At 41.4% G+C, this 27,503-nt stretch overlaps 2 protein-coding genes across 3 annotated transcripts; both read right to left on the reverse strand.

Annotated features, from left to right (window-relative positions):
* Positions 1-763: 763 nt before the first annotated feature.
* asmt2 (acetylserotonin O-methyltransferase 2) lies at positions 764-11,487 on the reverse strand. 2 transcript variants are annotated; one of them, XM_028565852.1, is made up of 9 exons: positions 11,129-11,487; positions 10,925-11,011; positions 9,139-9,313; positions 7,822-7,951; positions 7,025-7,093; positions 6,791-6,909; positions 6,094-6,231; positions 5,054-5,176; positions 764-3,736 (listed from the first exon to the last, which is right to left on the reverse strand). In XM_028565852.1, exons 2-9 carry the CDS (start codon positions 11,003-11,005, stop codon positions 3,525-3,527), a joined length of 1,047 nt encoding a protein of 348 aa, XP_028421653.1. In that variant the 5' UTR covers positions 11,006-11,011; positions 11,129-11,487; the 3' UTR covers positions 764-3,524. The 2 variants fall into 2 exon arrangements, with proteins under 2 accessions (XP_028421653.1, XP_028421652.1); XM_028565851.1 differs by having other exon boundaries at positions 10,925-11,014.
* Positions 11,488-15,348: 3,861 nt separating this feature from the next.
* On the reverse strand, positions 15,349-27,217 carry pgrmc2 (progesterone receptor membrane component 2). The gene is made up of 3 exons (XM_028565750.1): positions 26,776-27,217; positions 19,484-19,639; positions 15,349-15,769 (listed from the first exon to the last, which is right to left on the reverse strand). The coding sequence occupies exons 1-3, from the start codon at positions 27,116-27,118 to the stop codon at positions 15,672-15,674; spliced, it is 597 nt and encodes a 198-aa protein (XP_028421551.1). The 5' UTR covers positions 27,119-27,217; the 3' UTR covers positions 15,349-15,671.
* Positions 27,218-27,503: the final 286 nt, after the last annotated feature.

Below are 27,503 nucleotides of genomic sequence, written 5' to 3' on the forward strand. Positions count from 1 at the left end.
CGAATAATGTGAACATCATTATTATAAGTGTGCAGGACGCAGCTGTCCCATTGACTCCTTTTTTGGAAAGTACCATACTGTAAATGGAAAGTACACCGTTTTATCTATTAAAAACACTCAGACAGAACACCTAAAACTAGAGTTTAAAAGAAGGAAATAGCCTGTATTTAGTTAGGAAATGACACAAGACATAATAGACTATTTTCCCTCCAATAAAAGTTTCCTTCCAACAACAAAAAACTCTTTGTTAGTGTTGCTCCCCACTACTATCTGCACTCCGGCTTGTTTGTTACAAGAAACTTTATTTATATTTAATTAGTTTTTCAATTAAATGTCATTTAATCCTGACATGAGGAGATACATTTTGAGCGTTTTTTTCTCCCGTTCAAGTTCAAGTCCTATAGATCCTATTCGTTTTTCCCTTCCATGAATTGCTATTTTTATGTCATTCATATGATTTTAACCTGTGCAAATACACAAATACAAAAACGATTAGCTGCAAGTTAAAGTCCCGTAATGTGATAGTTATTCCATTATTGATTTTACTGCTTTACTACATGATTAAAAGCTACAATAAAGGGGTTTTTTTTATCATTCAAAGGAAATTCCAGAAATCTTATGTTAACACCTTTAACATCCCATTTTCTTACAAAGCTACAAGTTAAGACAATTTAACTGTATCAAATATTCTATTGACAGGGTTGCAGACATACAGTACATTACATACAGACAGCGATACTCCTAAGCAAATCATCCCCTAAAAATCCCCTTAACAACTGATGTCTTATGCACACTTCCAGGGTGTATTTTTTTTTATTATTAGCATTGAAATACATAAAAAAGATGGAATATGTCATTGTTTGTGTGTTGTCCTTTGACAAACCAATGTTTAATTTCAGCAGTTACATGACATAAAAAAAACCCCTGCAACAATAGAAAGACAGCTGCATTGTCAACATCCATCACCTAGGGGCTTTTTACACATGCATGTTGCTTTTAAATATATTTTTTGTTTTGTTGAATAAACTATTTAGAAAGAACTAACCAGATGTAGTGTAGGTCTCGGATTTAATCTTAAGATTGTGTGATGCCCACACGTGGAATGATCAGAGGACAGGAAACGAGCTTACAGAACCGTGTGCTGATTCTAAATGTTTCTATCAAACAGTATGACATTTTCATCTATGACACACAGGCAGATCACAAAAAAAGGAAAATGTTTCCTGCACCTCTTACACTGTTTTGTAGTATGTACAGTATTCAATATGTGACATTTTCGGTACTTATTTAGAGCTGAGATGATGTAAATTACTTTCTGTTGTAAACACGAGATGTTGAAATGCAACAAATACCAATAAATTTGAAAGTTCATAAAAACACACAGTCCAAAAATAAAAAAAATAAAGAGAACTTTTTAACACCAGTGGAGGAATAATGGAGGTAAACTAAGGTTTGTTCTGCAGAGTCTGGTGTACATGCAGTCTGAGAGGGAACATGAACTTGTCACAGTAAACGGGAAAGCCAGGAACACACGGTCCCACAATAACACAATATCACAACATACACAAAAAATCTGTATTTTCTAAAGCGTCATATTTGTTTACTGCATTAGAAGTTCTATCTACCTACACTACAGCAGACACTTGAGTTGAAATCACCAAAGCGATCCAGGAGATGAAAAGACTGACGTTTCTTCTACGACTAAGAAATGATTTATGCTTTGCAAGATGGACAAAATAGATAACATATTCTTTGGAATAATGAACATGGCAGTTGGTTTGCCTTCCCTCTTTTTCTTTTTATGGATGTTTTTTTACCGTTCATGGACAATATACACAAAGTATGTAGATATATGTACATGGTTCATGGCAACAGGGTTGATGTTGTTACTTTTGGTGTTTTTGACTTCAAAAATAAGTTTAAAAAAAAAACAATTATATACACAGACATTTTGCGAAGATTTCTTTCAACAGTGGGCAAACTGACAACAACGCTGTTGCCCAAAACATCTGTTTGGAACTAATAATTTTTTATCTTCACGGCGCTCTCCTACTGATGATATTACCTCATTATAGTGGGATTTTTGCGAGAATCTGTCCGGAACAAGGAGTTTTTCTTTGGTCTGTAGAATACGATTTGTAGGCAGGGATGCCTAGCCCCCCCAATATTTGTGGCTGAATATTCATAAAAAATAAAAGAAAATCTATCCCAAATCTGTCAATAATTTGTTTATAATTTTTTGGAATACACCCTCCATGATTTTAAAGAAATACTGTCACCAATGATAAAACTATCATCCGATATCAAGCCTGTCACTATTTTCTATTTGATTCTGGTACGTGTGTTAGGTTGTGAACGGCTGATATTCAAAAAGATATGACTGCAAATACTGAGCATATTTTGGTATTTTTGAGCATGTCAATAAAAAAGAAACAAAGTAAAAGCAATGACATGTTTGGCTTTAAAACACTGTTCAAATGGGGCCAGCCTAAAAAGCACAGCCTGTAAACGTTCCACAATTCTTGATCAAATAACAGATACTGTATTGGTTCCTTTGTAATAATATGACATGTTATTCAGTGATCTTTAGATGTGCTGGTTGGCTGATTTTGGACAGAGCCAGGCTAACGGTTTCCACCTGTTTGCAGTCTTTATGCTAAGCTAAGCTAACTGACCGACTGCTGGCTGTGGCTTCATATTTAGCGTACAGACATCAGAGTGGTATCGCTCTTTTAGCAAAAGAAAAAAAACTAACTAATAAGGGTATTTCCCAAAATGTCAAACTATTCCTTTAACCTGAATTGATTCTCTTTTTTTTTTTTTTTTTTTCACAAAGATGCAGAAATATGTTACCTATAGTGGCAAGTATTCATCACAAACATTTTCCAGCAGCAACTTCAATCCGGAGAATTTTAGTTTAGTTTGTATTGCTACGATCTTTGAAAAAAAAAAAAACATGATGATGTCTGAAAACATCACACAACATTAACTGCGGAGTAGGCTTGCACCATATGAGGAAAATATCTAATTGCGATTTGACTGATATTGCAATATAATTCACGATATTCGAGGAAATTATCATTTTTGTATCATTATTCTCATTTTCATTGAAAAATATTCAAATTCTTCATGTTAAAATCATTATAGTTATAGTGTGATTTTCGCGAGCATCTGTCCCAAACAAATATGTCTTCTATAGTCTGTAGAATACGATTTCTAGGCCGGGACGTCTTTGCAGCACCACAAAAATTAATTCAGAATGGTTTGACACTTATGTTGCCTTTAACAAATATTGTATTTGGATATTGTAGTAGTCCATTTTCCGATTTCGTTAAAATTGCGAATTTAATTGTGCAGCCCTACTGGGGATCCATGTGCACTGAGACTGGCAACAGTTGTTTGTTTTTTTCAGAGCTTAACATGTTTTATGTCCACCTCCAAACCTTTCCACGGCCTTGAAAGTTCCAGGTCACCTTTCTTTACCGTCCCCAGACTTTGAGGGACGCCTCTGGACTGCCCTGAGCTCATCTGACGGCCAGGATGGCGTCGTAGGACTTGCCGGTCCGGCACACCTGAACGTTGTGGAAGCCGCTCTTGTTGAGGATGCGGGTGTACTCGGATGGCGGGCGCTCCCGGCCCTCGGTTTGCACCAGCATGTTGAGGGAGAAGATCTGAGCCATGACGGGCCCTCGTCGGTTCTCAAACAGCAAGGCTTCCACCAGCAGGACGCCACCGCCTGCCAGAGGGAGACACACAAACACACACACACACACGCACACACGCACACACGCACGCACGCACGCACACACACACACACACGCACGCACGCACGCACGCACACACACACACACGCACACACACACACGCACACACGCACACACACACACACACATACCGAGTAATGGAATGAATGATATTTTATTATTGTGTCATGCATAAAAGACAATATGCCCAGCCCACATAAGCCTACAAGACACCAGTAATTACATTATAAGATTATATTGTAATATATATTATAATATTATATTGTCCATATTTAATGCTGGTCTCTAGACTTTATCCTTGCACTATTGGACTTATTTCCACCACCACCATGAGACACCCTCTCATAGAGCACCTTACCATGCAGACTGAACCACAGGGTCAGTCCCTGCCCTGGCACTGCAAGCCTCTCGTGCTTATACAGCCCTTAGTACATTCATGTGGATATTGTAATTTAGTATCTTTTCGTTTATTGTCCATATTAATTATGTGGATTTGTTATTTTATCATCCTGTTTGTGATGTATGTGTATGTTGTGTGTGATGTTTTTAAGCTACTGGGACCTTGAATTTCCCCTTGGGGATCAATAAAGTAAGTATCTATCTATCTATCTATCTATCTATCTATCTATCTATCTATCTATCTATCTATCTATCTATCTATCTATACCAGAATAGCTACAAAAATGACATATATTAAACAAATAAACCTTATTGTTTTTCCCATGCTTTCGAGACAAAGGTTGCCAAAGTACTGTATGTACATTAAAATTCAAACAGCCACTCTATTTTGTCGGAAGATGGGAGTGTAAACACATGGCTAAATAAGGCTGGGCAATTGCAAAAGAATTGCAAAAACATTGAATGTGCATTTGTTATGTTGCCATGGAAACCTTGTTTCGACGAGTAAAAAGCTTGATAGACACGGTCATCATCTTCCTCCAGTGCATAACGAAACATGATGCGTAGCGTGAATTCAGCCAGGAAGACTATCTTATGTTACTCACTCAGTCTTCTCCTGCTTCCCATTATCAGCTGATTAGGGGCGTTTACTCTTATACTAGTCTCGCATTGCCAGACCTTCCTCCACAGCGCTGCGGAGGAAGGTCTGGCGAGTCCACACAGCATTCCGGGGTGGGAGAAAAACGCGTTCCTGGTTTATTAAGACCCGCCGTTTAGAATTCGTTACCCCAATGATGAAACAAACTGCCTCGCAAGATAGGTGGAGCTTTCAACCACTCCCCCCACCCCCCAACGTTGAACCCAGAGTTACGCCCTTGACACCCACTCACCTGGTTTGCAGGTGTCATAGATCTTCCTCAGCAGTGTGAGGCACTTCTCTTCAGGCCAGTCGTGAATGATTCTGGCCAGAACGTACAGGTCAGCGGGAGGGATTTCACCGCTGAAGAAATCTCCTGCATGCACACGTACAACACAACCCATGTGACTGAGCAACCACGACTTATTTCAAATCCACACGCAGCTGCCATTTTATTAGGGAATATATCCTTCACGAGGGTTATAATATTCCCTTTTTTTTGTTCTGGAGAGGTGTTGATTCAACGTTATGGTCATTTTGGAGGCTGAAGTTTATGCTGCTGTTGAATTGTATTGTTATAGAGAGAGGCTACCCTATCCCACCCATAGTGGTCCATTTATTTACAAATGTACTGTAACTACACTTATACATAACCATATTCTACTGCTCTTCATACTATCCATGCTGCACATACACTTATTCTCACTACTCTTATAATGTTACTGTTTCTGCACTACAATGGTACTGTTACCACACTGCACATAGCTGTACATACTGTACATTTCTGTCTATATGGTTCATACTGAATATGCATATGTATTCTGTTTTTGTTATAATGTAGTCTGTTAATACACTGCATATATCTATATTATTTTTACTACTATTATAATGTTACCGCTACTACATTGCACATATCTGTACATGTTGTTCATACATTGTTCACATTACATTTATTCTGCTCTTATAAGGTAACTGCTAATACACTGCACATATTTATATTGAATTTATATTACTCTAAACCACCTTCTGTAAACCAACTGTATACTACAGTCTACACTGCACTAGATTTCTTGTCCTGCCTATGCACCACCTGTCTATACTTTGTTTATCGCAAACTGCATTTTGTCTGCACAATAACAATAAAGTTGTATCTAATCTAATCTTATGATATGCTCACTCTGCCCTCCTTCATATTAATGGGGTGTAAAGAATATTAGGAACACTTCTAACAAACTACAGCCTCCAAAATAACTCTACTTTGAGTGAGGTAGAATGAGGCTGAACGAGGCTCACCACTCTGAAACACCACAGTGTTGCTCTCCTGAGAGAAATGTTTCTGAGCCGTTTCTACGATCTGCGGGAGGTCGAACACCGTGACGGAGGAGGACGGGTAAGCCTTGGCCATCTCACGGGCTAGAGCACCGGTGCATCCTGGGAGTTATTCAGACAGAATAATTTCAACAGGAAATCACTTTCTTTACTGATAAATAACAGGGGGACATAACATTCCAATGACTTCATTCAAAACGATAGTTTGATCTTTGTTTGTGTCCGTGAACATTTTGGGTAACACTTTACTTGAAGGCATCTACATAAGAGTGACATGACACTGTCATGACACATGACACTGTTATGACACATGAACTCTAACCATAACTTGTCATGACAAAACCGAATGACACTTACTAAGAGAAGCGTCATAAACGTTTATGACTTGTTCATGACAGTGTCATGTCACTCTTATGTAGATACCTTCAAGTGAAGTGTAACCAACATTTGCCATTCCTTTGCCTATTGATGTACTGATTGCATTTTATTTTAATTTAGTCAAAAACATTCTTATTAAAGAGGATTTATTTGATACATTTTTGCCATTTTATCATTTCCATTTGGTCAAAAAGACACATTGTTTGACGATCAATAATGCGAACAAAAATGTTCAACCATAAATATATATATAAATATTCATGAAGGGAATTAAGCCTCTTACCTCCAAGGTCTACTATCTCCTGAAAGCAGGAGAGGTTGAACGCCGTCACAATGTCGTGTCCGTCTAGAACCCACGAGGAGTTCATCAGACCCATGAATTTCAGCTTCTCCTCCTCTGATCTGCGTGGAAAAGTTTACAGAATCATAAAACTCTAAAAGATTTTCAGCGCCACAGAGAGCGATGTGGTTTGAGGAGGTATGAGGAGGCACCAGAAGCAACAAAATCCGCACCGACCTGTAAATCGCTTGGAAAATATCTTCTGGTGGAAGGCCGAAGGTCTTTTCATTCTGATTCTTCCCCTCCCTGCGTGGTGGGAAATAACACACTACTGTTTGTACACGAGAACATTATGATAATTGAAATGTTTGCTCTTAGTTTCCTTTTTTAGTTCTGCAGACATTCCTCAGAGGTGCCGCAGCTCCGGAAGCCATTAGCTAACCTGGGTTACTTAGATTACTGTATGTTCACACTGCGCTTTCTTCTTCTTCAGTCTGAAAATAATTAGACAGAAAAACTGGGCTTCTTCTGCTACCACTACAGTGTTTAACTGACGAACCGATTGGTCTATGTCACTGTCAATCAACACATGGTCAATGACATGGTTTGATTTGAGTAAAAGTTACTTTCAGGTGGTAGTGAGCCTATATTAAGCCGTTAGTTCCACCAAAAATCCCCAAGATGTCACAGGTTAGTTGTGTTACTGTTCTGTAATGAGCTGTCATATCTGACATCTTCACAATTCTAATAAAATGCAATTTGTTGTATGTCTTTTGAGGCGGACCTACATTAAATTCTACACGTGCAAGCTGTTATAAGCCTTGACTGCAACTATTCACATCAAATAAATATTCATTTTCAAAAAGTCCTGTGTTATTCCGAAAAAAGAAAACGTTCATCAACACATTCATTTTTTAAGCTGATAAGAAACAAACCAAAAAATTAAAATAAGCAGTTTTGGGCCTGGAACTGAAAGGGTTAATACAGCCTCTCTACTCAGCCTCTTGACTCTGTCTCATTGGAGACCCACTAACCTGACGGCGTCCGCCATGTTGTTCCACAGCGGGTAGATGGTCTGGGATTGGTAGATGATCATGTCGTGGAGAGACTTGCCGCTGCCTTTGGCCAGGTAAAGATTAGCCACGTCGGTGCTGCTGTACAAAGCTGTTTTAACAGGGACGTTCACAGTATCAACCGCAGCCATGCATGCAGACGTACTCCAAGTGTTTTAGGGTCAGTTCACTAGAGCCGAAACGATTGGTCGGATGAAGGATTAGTCAACCATTTTAGTCGTTTTTCAACACAAAATTCCAAACATTCTCCGGTTCCAACTTCTAAAATGAAACTGTGAACTATATATCTTTGGGTTTTGGTTGTTCAGATAAAACAACCAATTTTATGATGTCACATTGGACTTATTTCGTTCACAATTTCCTGATGATATTTAGACAAAATGATAGCGAGTTGCAGCCCTTATAGGAGCAGTGTGTAGGATTTAGGGGACTCTATTGGCAGAAATGAAACACAATATTCATAATCAGTGCATTATCACCTGAAACTAAGAATTGTTAGCTTAGAATGAGCCCTGGCTCCATATCTATGGAGCGGATCATCTTCCAAGGAGCCCGCCACGTTGCACCGCCATGCTTCTACAGTAGCCCCGAATGGACAAACCAAACACCGGCTCTAGATTGGGCCTTTCGCGTGTTTCCGTTACCTGAAGGCCACCGTAGGTTCTACTGCATGCATGGAAAGGAAAGGGGTGAGGGAATAGGTGTTCAGTTGGTCGCAATTTGCAACCTCACCATTAGATGCCACTAAATCCTACACACTTTCTCTTTTCCCTCTAGGGGTGTACAGTAACAGTCATGCAGATAGTTTTTTTTCTTTTTTCGGGGGGGATTTTAGTAAAATAATTCTTTAAATTGATTATTAAACAGACATACCCCCACTCACTTTACTGCTGGGTTGTCTTAACAACAGAGCGTCATGGCACACAGGAATAAAATACATCAGACTTTGGCAATCATTTTTTTATATTATAGGTTATTATCCATTTATTGTTGGTTTTGGTCTTTTTTGGGGGGATTCGTTGACAATAAGAAATATATATAATATCTCCAGGTTTATCCTTTAAAATCTCTACCTTGTTGGTGTGTTCAAGGTAGCTCCGACATCTGGGTTTTTCACAGTTGACCACAGAGAAGAGTTGCATTCATTAATGTGCACAATGCATTCACAGGTATCCCCATGGTTGGCTCGGGTGTCCACATACTTTTGGCCATATGTAGTGTTTATTGACACACTGATAAAGAGCTAATGTATTATCACCTCGTCCTCTTCCTCCTCACCTGTCCCGTCGGTGGTCTCCACCTCCAGTATCTCGATGCCCACCAGTGCGTCCAGCAGCCGCTCCATCCCGTCCACGCTGGTGCTAAGCTCCCGGGCTACATGCTGAGCACTCAGAGGCTCCTGGGACCTCAGCAGGAGGTCAAACACTCCCAGCTCACAGGCTGAAAATATCACCTGGAGGCAAGGGCGTAGGTTTACTTTCAACATTGGGGAGGACTGAAGCCGTTATCTTTGCTCTCAGCCACCTCCTTTGCCAAAAACATTAATTTTACCTCACAGAACACAGGAGTTGCTGCTCTACTGCTGCGTCCGTCTGTTCGTTTGTGTTTGTGTGTTTGTGTTATTGTGTGATGGTGTTTTAAAGGTGCAATATGTAATACTGACAGCTAGTGTTTAAAATAGTTAATGCAGTACAATTTCAAAATACTGGAGAGAGTCGTCTCCCCCCGCCCCCTCCTCCCCAGACTCGAAGTTCAGGTTTGTTGCCAGGCTGAGACCGGAGCATCCACAACAATGTTGCTAGACGCTTGTCTCACATAACCAGACATTACTCCACAGCACAGCGGAGTAGCTAACGTTAGATGCTGGCTATATTGACAGTCCTAAAAGCCCGTGCTCACGCGGAGCTCTGTACCCAACTGACAGACACACTTTTTCGGCTTAGAATTACTGTAGAAACTGCTAAAAATCCCACAACCTCGCCGTCCTCTCCACACGCCAGACAGACACACTTCCTCGGCTTAGAATTACAATACGAAACGCTAAAAATACCACTACTTTGCCGACTGAACACACTTCAATGGCTTAGAATTACGGCAACAGTCGCTAAACACACTGCAAACTCACAGTCCTCCTCCTTCCCGATTTACAGCCCCCCTCTCGTGGCTTAAAATAACTCACCGTTGTCGGCTTCAGCCGCTGAACTACACCTTGTAAACAGCCGTGGCCCGCTTGCCTGGTCCTCTGGTAACGTTAGCAGTTAGCAGGGTTAGCATGGCGGCGTTAGCCAGGACCAGTCGGGATCACTTCACTGGCAGTGTCTCAATTGTTTTTGCGAGTAACCAACTTGGGTACTCTATCTATATAATTCAATGTTAGTAGCTACACAAATGTTGAAATGACAAAAAATGCCATCCCTAGTGGCTGTGATAAATTAGCCTGAAGCTAATGCTTACCTGTTCAGGAGGAAATAAGCTAACTCTGCGTCCTTTTGGGCTCTAAGCTGTCTCCATCTTTCAAATACATCTCCAATAATTACCAGGGATTTATTACATCTCTGGTCACGCAACTGTTAGAAACATGCCGTATCTGATGACGCATTGGTGTCACTTTTGGATTTATTACAGTACATATATTACATATTGGACCTTTAAACGAGCAGTCAGGAGACCGTACTGTTGTGATGTCACAACTATACTATATATACTGTAGGTAGAAAATGCCGCTACAGTGCCATTATAGTCATGCTGCAATAACGGTGCACAGATGCTGAGAGCACAGATGCGGAAGACCCAGATCTGCTGACCAATCAGAGCAGAGCTGGGCTTTTTTTGGGAGGGGGGGGGCTAAAAAAGTCAGGGCGCTTAAACAGAGCATTTCAGAGCTTACAGGTATATTCAGACAGACAGTATAAATAAAATGATGTGTTTTTTGAACATTAAAGCATGAAAACATGTTCTAGAAGAAACCCAAAATGCAGGTATGAGCCTGAATATGAGCATAATATGGGACCTTTAAATGTTTATTAAATAAACTAAAAATAAAATAAATGTAGTAATAGGTTACCTTTGAGACCCTGAAGCCGTTGAAATACTCCAGAAGTTTGAACGGGTAGTCCAGCTCACTCTGGGACAGATGCTCTGCCATTGTAGCCTGCTGCACACAAATCCAAACAGAGACGTTGATAACTGAAGGAATCCATGTAACTTTGGATTTTTTTAGGCTATGAATGTGGACAAACCGCGCACCGTCTTTCGGATCACCACTCACCCGATGTTGTTGCCCGGAAAGATGCCAAGATGATCCGATCCCGTGGGGAAGACGGATGATTTTTTTTTTTTCGCGGTAGTTTTGTTGTTTATTTTTATTTTTTTTATTTTTTTAGCCCAAAACGACCAAGATGTCGGTGCCTCGGTGCTGCGTTCAGGAGCTGCTGTCGGGGATGCACTGAAAATGGTCGACGGATCATCAGCGGGTAAAACGCATCCCTGTCTGCGGGATGTTAACGTGACCCTAGTCGGCTTCTCGCTGCTGTGATGGCCGATAAGAAACCACAGCGACTAGTTTCACTCTGACACACACACACACACACACACACGCACACACAAAAATGTGTGTGTGGCAGTGCAGTTCCGGGATCATCCGTGGCACTAGTGGGGGCGCTGTTGAGCTGTGTTGGTGACAGTGAACTCTTCATCACATCTCCACATGAGCGGACATTAATGTAGTCCTGGGATGTCTGCAGTGTTGGAGGAAGTTTTCAGATCATTTAAAGTCGCAATAAAAAAAGAAAGAAATGCTATTATAAGTAAAAGTCCTGCATTCAAAACCTTATTAAGTAACATTTTTATTATCAATACCTGTACTTAAAACATCAAAAGTAGGCTACTTATTATGAAAAATAGCCTCTGTCATGTGATTGCATTATGGTGTTGGATTATTATTTCTCATGCGTTATGTACAAGCATTATTTTAACGTCTAATTTGAATTGTTTTATAATATGTGGTAGATTCATCTGTGTTATTTTTGTATGAACTAATCATTGTGTATTTATGTCTTAATCTGAAAAGTGGTTCATAAAAAGGTACACGTTCATAACCTATAAATAATGCTGGGTACTGAATTCAATACTTTCTAGGCACCTACCGAACGGCCTCTAAAGTATCGAAAAAATGCCTCGTCATTCAATACCCAATTTCAATACCCAAGGAATAAATCTCATCCAATCAGTCTGATCTGAGCCAATCAGCACTCAGCATGCTTCTACCAAGATCTAATCATGTTTGTGATTGGCTGTCTAAAGTAAACATGTTGCACACAGAGATGGGGCTCACTAAAAGGAGCTGAAAAATAAATACAAATGTTTGTGCCGTAATGTTATTTCTTTTTGTTTTATAAAATAGACCTTTTTTCACGGCAGACATGTTGACATGTCAAAGTAGGAAAAGCACAGTTGTATTCAAAACCATTAATGATGGCTGCATTCCACTTAGGAGAGACCCTGGTATTAAACCATTAATGATGGCTGCATTCCACTTAGGAGAGACCCTGGTATTAAACCATTACTGATGGCTGCATTCCACTTAGGAGAGGTCCTGGTATTAAACCATTAATGATGGCTGCATTCCACTTAGGAGAGGTCCTGGTATTAAACCATTACTGATGGCTGCGTTCCACTTAGGAGAAGTCCTGGTATTAAACCATTACTGATGGCTGCATTCCACTTAGGAGAGACCCTGGTATTGTGCATGCTGACTTACTGAAATATATTACAGGGACACTTGATGGAACTGAGCCATCGTTAAGGTTATCAGTCTCAGCTGTGCTTTTCCTACTGTGACAAGTCAACATGTCTGCTGTGAAAAAAGGTCCGTTGGTATCGGAAAAAAAGCATTGTTTAGGAACCGGTATCGAAGTCACGATATTGGTACCTGGCCCTACCTATAAATAATTAAATGAGCAACAAATATATAAACAATATCTTTTTCTTATGAACTTTAAGGCCTATTTATTTATTTTACTTCTCTGTTTATAGAACAACCTAGAGCCTGTAGTGTGATTTGCAAAAATCCACCGCTCCCTGTTCAGATGCACCAATCAGGGCCAGTGTATCAATCAATGCTCATTCATTCTCCCTTGTGGGGGGAGGGGCTTAGGAGATCATTTCAGGCTTTAGCAGAAAGGGGGGAGGGACTGAGAAGTTGTTGATGTTCAAATTTCAAAAAAAAGTCCTGGATCTTCCCAACCCTACCTACGGCACCTTTAATGCATCAGAGCACATTCATTTATTTATGTCCCCTTTAAGTACCCATTATTAAAAAAAAAAAGGAGCTTGCAGTTAAACTATTTTCTTTCAGAAACCACCTCAAACAAGCCCCATCATTGACATCTTAGTGAAAGTTTCAGGAAAAACAGAAACTTTCCATAAATCTCTAAAGCGCTTCTCTCTTTTCTAGTGATACGTTTTTTTGTTTTCAGTTTGAACTTTTCTCCTCCCTCTTATTACCTCCGTTTCCCTGTGTGCGCTTCAACATCTGGCGTTAATAATGGTTCTCCGAGAGGTTGTGCCATGAAGCAGTCTGCGCGTTGAACATTTTGTTCCTGATTTTCTTTCCAAATCCACAGCACTGCTCTCTCAAGATATGCAGCAACAACCATTATCTCTCTGTGGTTGGTTAACACCAGTGGTGGAAGAAGGATTCAGATCCTTTACATAAGTAAACATACTAATACCCCACTGCCTCAAATTTGTACATAAGTACAGTACTGGAGTAAATATACTTAGTTACATTCCACCACTGAACACATGCATGCTTATCATTATCACCTGTTTATTGTTCCTTGTAAATACACTCAGCAGTACCGTACCTCGCAGAAAATGAATGAATTAGTTTTATGTATTCGTATCTTCTAAAAAATATAAACATCACACAACGTGAATGTCTGCGTCTTTGTATTTTCCTTGTAGCATAACAGCCCCGAGGCAGAGACCCTTTAATGTCAAAAACTTTTATGTACAATCAAACTAGTTCCTGGTAGTGATTCAATCACGCTGCCTCTGAAAGCAAATCAATTCCAGACATCTTCAATTATTAACCAAATCGATTTATTATGCATGAACAAATCCCTTCCTGCTTCTGTCACGCAGACACACACACACACACACACACACACACACACGCGCGCGCAGACACGCAGACACACGCGCACACACACACCCAACATTTAAATACATGACGTGGTGGGAATTCAGCATAGCTCACTGTGTTGTTGCACATGCTTTAATAAAACGATAGATATATTTACAGGATAAGCAACGTCTCCGAACAAAAAACAAAAAAAAATTATAAATCGCAAGAACAGCTCCCGGTCCCGCCCTGCAGCACTTTGCAGCTCTCCCTTTTTTTTTTTTTTTCTTTTTTTTTTTTTTTTAAATTTACCCACGTTTAAAAAGAATTTCAGAACCAAAAAAAAAAAAAAAAAAAAAAAAAAAAAAAAAAAAAAAAAAACCATGGGGGTTTTGGCCAATACGACATAGCATTATACATATATGGAGTTCATCAACTACATAAATATGGCAGTAACACTGAGTAATTCATACGATCTATTTACAAAGTTTGTGAAGTGGGGGAAATATTACAGTCTGTGTGTGGACGACTGACAGAACGTACACCTTCTTAAAAGTCTGGGGGACCGAGTCTAGGGAAGAAGAAAAGAAAAGAAAAAACCCTGACACCTCCATCCCTCCGCTCGCCTCCTCTGTTAGAACGGTCAGGACTGACACAACAAACAAAATAAGGCACGATTAATACTTGGACCATTTTTTCAGGGGAATCTACAGACTTGCAGCTGGCTTGTGAGGCGTGTAAACAATTGCGTCGATTGATTAGGACTGCCTTGTCACCTTCCCTTTGTATTCCCGATCAGTGATTCAGTCCGTCTGATGTGATTCAAAAACAGGTTTCATATGGCAAAGACCTTTTAAACCCCCACCCACCCCCATCCAAAAAAAAAAAAAAAAAAAAAAAAAAAAAAAGAATGTCCCTCCCTCACTCAATGCTACTCAACAAATACAATCACATGGTGACAAACAAAGAGAACTAGTAGTGCATACACTACAAACACAACAGGAAAATGCAACACCCTGCCAATTTCCACAGCGCCGCAGTGCTGCCCTCTCAACAAGATTCCTGAACACAAAGATTGATTGACAAAGCTGTCCGAAGCTGAAGCTGTTTCAGGTACAATATGACTAAACCAAGAGATAAAAGAGAGAGAGAGAGAGAGAGAGAGAGAGAGAGAGAGAGAGAGAGAGAGAGAGAGAGAGAGAGAATGCTTTCCCTCCGTCCAGATCCACCGATCGTCTTGGACCGATGTGTTTCTCTACCTCTGACCACGTGTTTCCCCAACCTGAAGAAATGACTAAAATCTTGTTTTTTTTCCAAATACATCTAATGGCACAACCCCCCCCCACCACGCTCCCCTCCTCTCCTCTCCCCCACAGACATGTTTTCTGTCATTAAAAAAAAGAAAAGAAAAGAAAAAAAAAATAATAATAAAGCCCTCATTTATGGTTTTTCAATCTCTTCCTCTTGGCAGGATGAAGAGGGAGGGAGGTCTGGGCGTCGAGACTTGAGTCCTGGCCCTTTCCAGAACAGCCGCGGCACACCGGACAGATTCAGGGAGGGTGGGGGGAGTGAGAGGCAGGAGAAGAGGCGTGGCGGGTAGATCGATGCGGCGTGAGGAGGAGGAGGAGGAGGTCTGTCGCAGCTGTTTGGGGCTCCTGGCTTTGGTCGGTGTGATGGAAGCGCCTCAGTCGTGCTTCAGGTGGTCCTTGATGTCCTCCTCGTCCGTGTACTCCGACGGCTCGTCCCCGGGCTTCAGCAACCTCCCCACGTAATCATATTTTTCTGGAAAATATCGATAAAAAATAAATAAATCTGGCGTTAAAAACAGGGTTGGCGATCGGGGACATAGCCTAGGTCAGCGCTCCGTGCTGTAATCCTACTTTTATAAGGAGAGCTTTTACAATTAGGGTTGGGCACCGTTTGATTTGAACAATTGGGATTCTTCTTTTCCGCTCCGGTTCTTATCGATTTGCGATTCTTTGAGGGGTGGGGTTGAAACGGGGCCACATGCTTGGGAACGTTTTATTTCGATTCAAAAAGGGGATTTACAGTTTTACCGGGCTTTTTCAGCCACACTTAAAAGGGCGCTGCTGACTGCGCTCCGCGGCTGCGACGCAACAAGCGCCTGGCCGGGCCACTACGGAGAAACCAAACGTGCACAGGACAGAGGGCGACTCGGCAGTCCGTTGCAGCTCTGTTTGAGGCTACAAAACGCGCGTGCAGGCTGAAACTTAACCGTGCGGTTTTGTCGAGATTAAAGGGATACGCCACCGTTTGTTGAAATAGGGCTTATCACGGTCTACCCTGGCTGTAGATAGGTGGGCCAACGCATTTTTTGTCTCAGTGCAAGGTTGTTTTTTTGTCTTTTGTTGGCTCACTTTTACTCACAACATGCTAACCGGCAACAACGGATTCCATTCACTACGCTAAGCTAACTAGCGGCGGCGCTGCCGGTGTTGCACCGGACTAAAACAATGCATGCACAAAAAATGCGTTGGCCCACCTATCTACAGCTAGAGGAGACCGTGATAAGCCCTATTTCAACAAACGGTGGCGTATCCCTTTAAGCTATAAGCAGAAGGAAACTCTGCTAGCTGCTAGGCTAATGTACAATGGTAAACACTGCAGCGGTAACATTAATGTGTCCACGTCCACCTCAGCTGAGAACGGAGAAATGTCGTTGCCTTCCCTGCCGTGTATTATATTAAACGTTAACTGTAGAAATTATTCATAATAACACAAAAGAAATCCCCCATACAGCCTATGTAATGGACTCTCCATCGTCTTGTGCAAAGCTGAAGTGACTGAGTGAGTGAATTTCATTTTTTCTCTCCATAATCTCTTGAATACAAAATAGTAGTACTCATTGAGGATAACGAAACAATAATTATAGCTTTCATTATATTTAATATCACACGACATCTGTTCTCCTGTAACTTTCTGCCAGCAAAAAGTAAAAAATAATAATAATAATAATAATAATAATAATAATAATAATACGCAATTGGCACAGCCACTAAATGCATTTCACGGTGGTAGAAGGATGACCGACCGCCATTTAGGGACAGGTGGAGTTCAGACAATGATTGCTTGTGTGCCTAGTGAAGAAAAAAAAAGAAATAAAAAAAGAAATAAAACCTAGGATGATTGACGAATGCCCTACATTTTGACCTGACATCGGGGAGAACTCTGGACTGTGGTCAACAGCATGCTGGGAGTAATTTCCTGACATCTTCTTACATGGTTTAATCAGACACCGTTTGTGGCCGCCAACTTCCAAAGCTGCTGCCCATTCCAGCTTTAAATGGGTTATCTGCGTCCAGCCCGCTTTGCTGTTATTCAAGTGAGCGGAAGCCCGACATGGACTCAAGAAGAACACTTGACTTTGAAATAAAAACACAAAGCACGTTTGAGAAAAGTTTTTAGGCGACCGACTATAAAAATAGGACCTAAAGCTGTGTTACGCTTACACTAAAAGGCCCAGACACACCGTCGGACTGATCAGTCTCCCCGAGTCGGTCCAAAAAAGGCCTCGGAACACACCGAAGAGACGAGACGTAATACGTCTCCATAACAGCAGGCGGCACTAATCTGTATTATGGTCACCCCAAAAATGAAAACCGGCAGCTGATTGGACGAATCCACCACGTGGGTCTGCTTTCTCCAGAAATTCAAAGACGGACTGTCATGGCGGCTCGTTCAGAATACGATCTCATATTGTACCAAAATAGTTTCACCGAAACATGTTTCTGAAAACATTTGAAGAGAGAAATAGGCCGTGCAGTTGCTGAATCGGTCTTCATTTCAGATCGACAAAAGGTCAGTTTAAAAGATTTTCGTCAGATTTTGAGAGACTCTAGTCACGCTCGTTCCGCTTCCCGTTTTGGGGTTGACGCAGTCCGACTGCCGGCAGCGCCCGCCCCGCCGATTAAACATGTCCAATCGGCCAAATTGAAGGCCGCCGGTCCCTCGGACGGACGACGGCACGGAACACACCGAACAGACTCGAGTCACCGACCTCGCCAGACTCTCCGACGGCCGATTATCGGCCCGCTGCGTCCGGGCCCAAACAGAATAATCGGCGGATGTGATTCACCGACATATAAAAGCGTCTGAGCCAGTGCTTCCAGTGCTTCCTGTTTCTCAGCAGATGCTGGCAGAGGATATTTTTACTTGAGGTTTATTGCATATTTGTCTTGCGTTCACTCTCCAAAGTTTGGTTTAACTGCATGTTTCAGAAACAATCAGTCATTTCATCAATTAGTTGATTGCCACAACTACTTTAATAGTGATGGGTTTCTTGAGCAAAAAAAATTCACTGGTTTCAGGTTTTTAAAAAGGTTAATATTTTCTGGCTTCTTACCCTTATATATGTTAGTAGACTATTAGGGATGCAACTAGCGGTTTTATTTAATTATCGTTTCATCTGCTCAATTATCTTCTCAATTAATCCATACATCGTTTGATCTAATAAATGTCAGGCAAATGAAGAAAAGAATCCTAGGCTTGCAACTGACAATTATTTTCGTAGCGGAATAATCTGCTCGTTATTTTCTCAATTTACCATCAGAAAGTAGTGAAAGATGGCCGTCGCATTTGTCTCAGAGTTCTTTGGCGACATCATCGGGTTACCGGTTTTGTCCGAGTAACGGTCCAAAATCCAAAAATATATTCAGTTGATATTGATACGAAACAGAGAAGAGCAGCCAACGCTGCCTCTGGCGAAGAAGGATCCGGAGAATGGCCCGGCAGTAGTGCTCATTAATAAATGACTTAAACGACTAATGCGTTTCAGCTTGGCCTGCATTGTCCAGAACTTTACAAAGTCTGAATTTCTTACAGAATCACATTTTTTCCAAGTTTCTCATTGCAGCAGTTAGTGCGTTTTTATTTTGTCATTACATCTCTACCATTCCTGTATCATTGGGTTTGAGCAGATGATTGCCTTATTGTTGTCTGTAGTTATTTTGCTCCCACATTGTTTCTTCATCTTGGCATTTGGGCTCTACCTGCATATCTGTTATTACCGTGGGATTCTTTCCTTGCATTTACAATATACATTACGGTATAAAACAATACTTTTGAGCACTGAGCATAGTTCTTCTTTTTGGACGCACAGTGAATCTGCAACCTTCCCAGTCTTTTTTTTCTCTCCAAGCGGAGGCTGATTTATTTCTGAACATAAACTGAAGGACAGTGTGTGTGTGAGAATCGGTTCAACAGCCTCATTACAAATGTGTGTACTGGCTAGCAGCTTTAAATTGTCCTAATTTAACAACATACAGTAAATCGTGCTGTTCAAACTGTAATAAAACATGTAAAAGCAGTGGATGCTGTTGCAGAAAAAAACAAAAACAAAGACAAACTTGTGTTTGGGATCCTCCGTCTGACCCGACTGAATATACTGCGGCCCTTTGGATGCATCTGTGAAATCTGAGCCAAATCAATATCGGTGGAGCATTTTTCTCTGGCGGGAACGTCAGGAAACAAGCCTACCCATAAACTGCATCTCCCACTCCCTCACGCTCTCCATCTGTACAGCGTTCAGGTCCGACAAGTCGTCGTACTCGTCCCGCAGGGCGTCTTTCTCCAGGCAGAAGGTGGCCAGGCCTCTCGAACCGTCCCGGCCAGCGAAAATGCCGTAAGGACCATCTGAGGAAGGAAAACATAAAGTCACGATGAGTCAGGATGCACAAGAGATCAAGCATTAGGGCTGCACCGATCAATATGAAGAAAATATGCCATAGGGGTGTGGAATATCACAATAACGATATTACTTGCGATCAGGGTTCAAAATTAACTACGTCCTGCAGTGGCCTGCTACGCCCAGCAGTGGCCTGCTACGTCCTGCTACGCCCAGCAGTGGCCTGCTACGTCCTGCAGTGGCCTGCTAAATCTTGCAGTGGCCTGCTACGCCCTGCAGTGGCCTGCTATGCCCTGCTACGTCCTGCAGTGACCTGCTACGTCCTGCAGTGACCTGCTACGTCCTGCAGTGGCCTGCTACGCCCTGCAGTGGCCTGCTATGCCCTGCTACGTCCTGCAGTGACCTGCTACGTCCTGCAGTGACCTGCTACGCCCTGCAGTGACCTGCTACGCCCTGCTACGTCCTGCAGTGACCTGCTACGTCCTGCAGTGACCTGCTACGCCCTGCAGTGGCCTGCTATGCCCTGCTACGTCCTGCAGTGACCTGCTACGTCCTGCAGTGACCTGCTACGCCCTGCAGTGGCCTGCTATGCCCTGCTACGTCCTGCAGTGACCTGCTACGTCCTGCAGTGGCCTGCTACGTCCTGCAGTGGCCTGCTACGTCCTGCAGTGACCTGCTACGCCCTGCAGTGGCCTGCTATGCCCTGCTACGTCCTGCAGTGGCCTGCTACGTCCTGCAGTGACCTGCTACGCCCTGCAGTGACCTGCTACGCCCTGCTACGCCCTGCAGTGGCCTGCTATGCCCTGCAGTGGCCTGCTACATCCTGCAGTGGCTTGCTACATCCTGCAGTCGCCTGCTATGCCCTGCAGTGGCTTGCTATGCACTGCTACATCCTATAGTGGCCTGCTACATCCTGCAGTGGCCTGCTACATCCTGCTATGCCCTGCTACATCCTGCAGTGCTCTACTATACCCTAATATGCCCTGCTACATCCTGCAGTGCTCTACTATACCATAATATGCCCTGCTACATCCTGCAGTGCTCTACTATACCCTAATATGCCCTGCTACATCCTGCAGTGGTCTGCTACGTCCTGTAGTGGCCTGCTATGCCCTGCTACATCCTGCAGTGCTCTACTATACCCTAATATGCCCTGCTACATCCTGCACAGGCCTGCTATGCCCTGCTACGCCATGAACTACTACAACTACTAGCCTATTTGTAGTCAGAGTTCCATTATCTTTATTGTGAATATTATTGCCACTGTTCCATCACACCCCCTACTCGCACCGTCAGACACCGCCAAGAGCCTGGGTCTGTCCCTAAAACTGAGTTTTCCTCACCACCCGAGGTTTCTCCCTAAAAGGGAGTTTTTCCTCGCCGCTGTCACACTAAATGTTTGCTCTTGGGGGAATTACTGGAATTGTTGTGTCTTTGTAAATTATGTGTGGTCTAGACCTACTCTATCTGTAAAGTGTCTTGAGATAACTCTTGTTATAAATAAAATTGAATAGATTTGCTTCAGTCACCGGCCAAAAAAACAATGGCAATCTATTCAGTGGCTAGTACAATCTGAACAGTCCCTAGCCATTTGGCTGGTGGACAAAAAACATCAGTTTGAACCCTGCTTGCGATAAATAAACAGATATTAAAGTGTTCTCGGTTCTGCTGCTTTCAGTATTCTGCTATAATACAACAACTTGCTTGTTGTATTTAAAACAAACTAAAAGGAAATCCTTTCCAACTTTTATCGAACAAATGAAACACTGAATTAAATATAAAAAGCACCACTAAAAAATAATAGGTTACATTTTAAAGTGCAGTTTCCTACTGATACAATAAATAGATATTAAAGTGTAACTGGGTTCTGCTGCTAAATGCAACAAATTGCTTGTTGAATTTAAAACAAATTAAATCATTTCCAACATTTTTTTATTAAAACAAACACAAATTAACATAACATTTTTTATATAAAAGGCAGCACTAAAAAAATTATTATTATTATATTTTAAAGTGCAGTTTTCTACAGATTGTTCCTTCAACTAACAGAAAAAAATCTTTGGCTGTCTTTCACGATATGACGCAGCTTTTCGCAATTTGTGTATTGCGTAGGGCTGCACGATATGAGGAAAATATCCAATTGCGATTATTTTGACTGATATGGCTGTTGCGATATGATTCAAGATATTGGAAGGAACAACCATTTTTGTATCATTCTCATTGGAAATTATTAAAATTCAAATGATTGTAGTGCAATTTCTTTTTTTTTTTTTCAAGATTTTTTGGAGGGCCTTTTTAGGCCTTTATTGACAGGAAAGGGGAGAAAGAGGGGGAAGGACATGCAGCAAAGGGTCAGAATTCAAGGACTGAGCCTTTGTACATGGGGCGCACACTTAACCCGGTGAACTATCCAGGCCGCCCTTTTGGTGTGATTTTTGCGAGGATCTGTCTTTTTTCTTTAGTGTGTAGGACAGGATTTGTGGGCCGGGCTGTCTCTGCAGCATACTACATTCAGAATGGTTTGACACAGATTTTGCCTTTTACAAATATTGCTTTCACGCGGTTTCAAAATGAGTCACAGAGAACAACCGTGGTAGAAACTGCACAAAAACAGTCCAGCAACTAGTTCATCCTTGGTGTAACGTCAGACCTCCTTCATGTGACTGCTGCTGCTTCACATTAAAAGCCTCCAGGGCTGCCAATGAAGTTACGCGTTTGAACGCAGCACAGATACAGCGATTTCACAAAGAGACTTCTGGCTCCCGAAAAATCTGACATGCTTTTCTGTTTCTGAGAAGCTTCTGAGAGTGACGAAGCAGAACTTCTGCTTAAGCGTAATGTTGTTATTAGAGCTGCAAGATGTAGGCTATTAAGATGTTGTTGTGATGCTAAATGTGACATGGCGGCGGCGATCTCAAGAGTGCCTTTAAAAACGTCTTCAAGAAAGCATTAGAGTTGAATTACAGCTGCCACCATTAGTCCATTAATCCAATAATCCATCTTCAGAAAATGAAACCACTTGTTTTTTGATTGATTAATCGTTTCAAACATTCACTGGTTCCAGCCACTCATATGTGATGATTCCATGCTTCGTTAGAAGTCAAAATGCTGCTTTTCCAGGGTTTCTACAAGTTTCACCAAGTCAAATTTAAGACTTTTTAAGACCATTATGAATAAAATGTAAGACCTATAGCACAACATTTATTATATATATATATATATATATATATATATATATATATATATATATATATATATATATATATATATATATATATATATATATATATAGGTGTCATTTGTAGTTGTAATACAGATAATTCTATTTGGACTAGCGACAGAAAGAACTACAACACCACAGAATTAAAAACAAACATTCTAACGTGCTGCGGGAGCATTTCAATGAGAGAAAATCAGATATCACGATATTACCAAATATCTCGATATCGATATTGCGGCGATATTCTATTCAATCAAGTGCTTGGTGCTTTAACAAAATATCTTCACACTTAGTTTTTGGATAAATAATCATCAGTAATGTGGACATAATGTCTAAGTGGGGAAAAGGCAAATAATAGAACAGCTAGAACAGTCTGGTAAGTTCAGAAAATGACATCACTTTACTGTAATGCAGCCTTTAAAACCAGGAAAAGACACCACGTATGCCATATTACGATGTTCAAAATCTAAGACGATATCTAGTCTCATATCACGATAGATATAATATCGATATATTGCCCAGCCTACATTAGAGGTAACGTTTCATGGACGTAGAAAAATTAAGACTTGTTTAAAATTATTTAAGTCTTGTCTCCTTGTTGCTTTACTTTGTGATATGTGAGAGTAAACTGACTGACTTTGAGTCGATGGGCGAATATAATAAGCACTTTGAATACATGATAACTTCTGCTGCGGGCGGGCCATATTAACAATTCATATTTTTCACTATTTTCTGACGTAACCTGACTAATCTCTTAACCGAGGAAACAATTGGCAAATGATAAACATAGTTAATTGCAGCCGTAACTACGTCCCAAACAATACTGAACTCTGATATTGATATATAACAATACATTGGCCAATATAACTTTTGAATATAAATGCATAACAGTCATATATAACCTCGAACACATCTTTGACATTGGTGTGCTGCGGTTTCTTGTTACGGCCGACATGTACAGCTAATACAAAACGGACATTGATTTTACATTCATTCGGCTTAGGTGCTGCGCCTAAGCCTTATAACGGTAGAGAAAACCCTGAATTAGTATACAGATTTTAAATTTGGGACAAAGAGAGTGCTGGTGTCAGAAGCGTACCCGGTATCAGCAGATACCTTGAGTTGAATCGGTCAGTACATCCCTTACTATCAATAATGACGCAATCACTCTTGCGATATTGGTTTCTGTCCAATAACGCTCAGCTCTGTGTTGTAGTCCAGTCGTGTAACTTCTACCAACAATTCATATGAATATACAGCATCAGTGCAGGATAATCACAAGGGATGCCGTGTTAAAATGATGCGCGTTGTACTCACAACTTTCCAGAAATTTGACGGATATCTGTAAAATGTCTTCAAAAAGGCCCTTGTGATGTTCAACTTTTAGAATACATTTCATAAACAACGCCTCGAGCCTTCCCTGACGCTTTCTCTGCGTTTATAATATTCCGTTATCCTCGAGAAGAACATCATCTGACCAGCATGTGAAAACTCTGCAGGCCCTCAGGTTTTCGTCCTTTAATTGTGCAACAGAAAGAAAAAAAATAAACTCCAATCTGCCGACGAGGCAAAGACGCCTTATCACCGCAAAAGATTAGATGTGCTCCTACCTTACATAACTACAAGAACAAGCATTTTTACGGATTAAACTGCCAGCCTGAGTAACACTACAGTAGCATACTAATGTTCTGATTGGGCTTTCTATTATTAGAATGGCTTTTTTATGTCATGACTCACAACAAAGAAGAGATTACTAAGTCAGATTTGTGTCTGAATAATAATAATAAAAAAACTCAGTACGTCAGCTGTAAATGACAGCTCCAGCTGGATTCTCCTCTAACCAGCAGTGGAGGGGTGCAACTGGCTATTATTTTACTTTTTGATTCATATTTGGGTGTATAAGATATGAAAAATAATCAGAAATGCACACGCTCCAGCTGCTTATCTTGTCTGAGCACCAAAAGCCAACCAAACCCAAACGGTATTCAGTTTACAACAAGATCACTTTCTAGAAACTGGACCAAGCTTTCACTTTCCAGACGCTGAACCAAGACAATGTTTGATATTATGTGCTCATAAGTGACTTTAACGGACGACCAAACGAGTCATAAATTCCATGTCTGTCAACTGACATGTAGCTCGATCAACTAGCTGTCCCAGCATGACGTGCCAGTGTTTCCCCCAGTGTACTGCAAGCCTGGTGGCCCACCGGGCCTAAGTTGGCTCCCTACCGGGCCCAAGCCACTGGGAAATATTTTTTAATGTATTTTAGACTTTTTAACTACAGTTACAGTGGGGCGGCTCGGTTGGAAACTTAGACATAGTCATATATTTTTAAATCTCCAGTTAGCTTTTAGCACTGACTTAATGTAGAACCCTATGGAATCTGTGTCTAGCTTTTTTTAAATTCTCAATTTTGCGTTTCCGTCCATGATTCTGTTATCACAGAAACTATTCGGCACTACATGAATGCTGCCATCAGCACCAGTGGAATGTAACTAAGTACATTTACTCAAGTACTGTACTTAAGTACAACTTGGAGGTACTTGTACTTCACTTGAGTCTTTTCTTTTCATGCCACTTTCTACTTCTACTCCGCTACATTACAGAGAGAAATATTGGACTTTTTCCTGCATTACATTAACCTTTAGTTACTAGTTACTTTACAACTGCACCAAAAACACATTTATTTATTATAAATTAAACTATATACAGGCCTTCAAGTCCAGCTGAAATGATTAGCTGATTAACACTTAGTTGATTGACAGAGCTGTTTGGATCATTTCCGGTTTCTAAAATGTGATGATTTTTCTGCATTGAGTACTTTTAATAGTTTATTAAGTACATTTTCCTGAGGATGCATACATAAATATTTTTATTTAAGCAACATTTTCAATGCAGGACTTTTACCTGTAACAGAGGTTGTTTTTTTTCAGCGTGTTATTAGTACTTTTACCTAAGTAAAAGGATCTAAGACTTGTTAGTCTAGTGCACTGTGATGAACACCAACTAGACAATGCATGGTGTGGCTCAGTCAACTAAACGCCAGTGTGTCTCTACTGTAGAACCGTGGGTCATAATTTGGTGAGCTGGATAGATTTAGGCCTACTTGGCTCGATGTTGGTGGTAGGCGTGACATATGAGCCTGCTGGGAATGCTGTCTGAATAATTATAGTTTATGAGTAGATGGTTGAGATAGCCAGGTCGGAGAACATGTTGAGTAGCACGTTAGGCTTGCTTTGCACAAATACACACACACATACATATATATAAAATAATAATATAAAAAAGACTTATGGGGACAGAAGCATGTTTTGTGAAGGTAAAGAAATGTAATATTTGTTCACAAACATCTTCCCTTAGCTGCTATTCATTTTCACTTTGCACAGCCGAATAGTCAGTGGCCCCACAAAACAACACGTATTTTTCTGCATAAACTAGCCTCTACATTAGTAAATATAGCCTTAATTAATATTCTTTAAGGTTCAAACATTGGTGCAAAGTTCCCAATATTCACGCATGATGAGCCCCGTCAGTGTAAACAAGCAGCGGCTCCAGACCAGACACCCAGACAGTGCAGTGTCAGTGTGCGCGTCAACAAGCTAACAGGCTAGCTGGGTACAAGCTCCAGCCTTTAACTTTAACTAAAAAAAGTTTAGCAGGTTAAGTGTTCAAACATACAAAGTTTAGAGGTCTTCATGCATCATCACAAGAGCCACGACCCCGAAACAGCCCAGCTAGTTAGCTTACAGGTAGCATCCCATTCAATAACACAGACAAAGCCAAAAGAGCTAACGTTGAGCTAGCTAACCACAGCACAGCCGTTTGCGCCCAAATATTTGGGACAACTCACCACAAGCCCTGCGTGTCAGCTATCTCACCCGGCTGTCAGCCCGTCATCTAGCTACCCATTGCCCTGCTCACCTTTCCCGTAAAACTTTTTGCCGCTGGTCACGTCGAAAACTTTCATGTTGACAGCCATCAGGATGCGGGGGTTCTGGAGTCCGTCGTACTCCCGCAACTGCTCCAGAGAGAAGTCCCGTCTCCTCATCTTGGGAAGCGCCGAGGCCTCGTCGCCCTGGGCCGCGGCAGAGACGAGCCTCCTGCCCCACCGCCGGTACACCACCAGACAGACCGCCACAACCACAACTAAAATACTGATGTTCAGCAACATTGCGCCGAGGCCAAGCCCGTCCGACTCATCCGCTGCCCCCTGCCCGCCGCTTGTGTCAACTGGTCCCTTCGAACTATCTCCATCGTCCGCCATACTGCACGGTTAGCGCCTACCCGCCCCTGGCCAGATGCCGCGTTCAGGTCCTGTCGGGTTAGCAGAACCACTAGTTGAGCAAGCCGTCTGTGTTGTGACTTTGCGTTCTATGGTGCAATGTAAAACTGTCCATCTGCAACTAATGATTACTTTTACTATCGATTATTCTGACCCCCGCACCCCCCCCCATTAATCAAAAAATAATTGTGTCTGCAAATAGCGAAAAATACCCCCAACTAGTAGCCTATATTATATAGTTCATGTTCATTATTTGTTACATTTGAAAACGTGCAATCAGCTTCAGTTTACCCTTAAAACAAAAACAAAAACAATCAATAATTGAAATGAAGCAAAACAGTATCAGCATAAATAAAAAAACATTTTG

This window comes from Perca flavescens, chromosome 20 (assembly GCF_004354835.1).
Source record: "Perca flavescens isolate YP-PL-M2 chromosome 20, PFLA_1.0, whole genome shotgun sequence".
Classification (NCBI taxonomy): domain Eukaryota; kingdom Metazoa; phylum Chordata; class Actinopteri; order Perciformes; family Percidae; genus Perca; species Perca flavescens.

Excerpts from the sequence above, each read along its gene's own strand:
- asmt2 (XM_028565852.1), bottom strand. The coding sequence starts at position 11,005 with ATGGCAGAGCATCTGTCCCAGAGTGAGCTGGACTACCCGTTCAAACTT. Across the intron at positions 6,910-7,024 it reads ATTTTCCAAGCGATTTACAG|ATCAGAGGAGGAGAAGCTGA; the intron begins GTCGGTGCGGAT and ends TTTTCCACGCAG. Across the intron at positions 3,737-5,053 it reads CTATGACACCTGCAAACCAG|GCGGTGGCGTCCTGCTGGTG; the intron begins GTGAGTGGGTGT and ends TCCCTCTGGCAG.
- pgrmc2 (XM_028565750.1), bottom strand. The coding sequence starts at position 27,118 with ATGGCGGACGATGGAGATAGTTCGAAGGGACCAGTTGACACAAGCGGC. Across the intron at positions 19,640-26,775 it reads CAAAAAGTTTTACGGGAAAG|ATGGTCCTTACGGCATTTTC; the intron begins GTGAGCAGGGCA and ends TTCCTTCCTCAG. Across the intron at positions 15,770-19,483 it reads GTGGGAGATGCAGTTTATGG|AAAAATATGATTACGTGGGG; the intron begins GTAGGCTTGTTT and ends GATATTTTCCAG.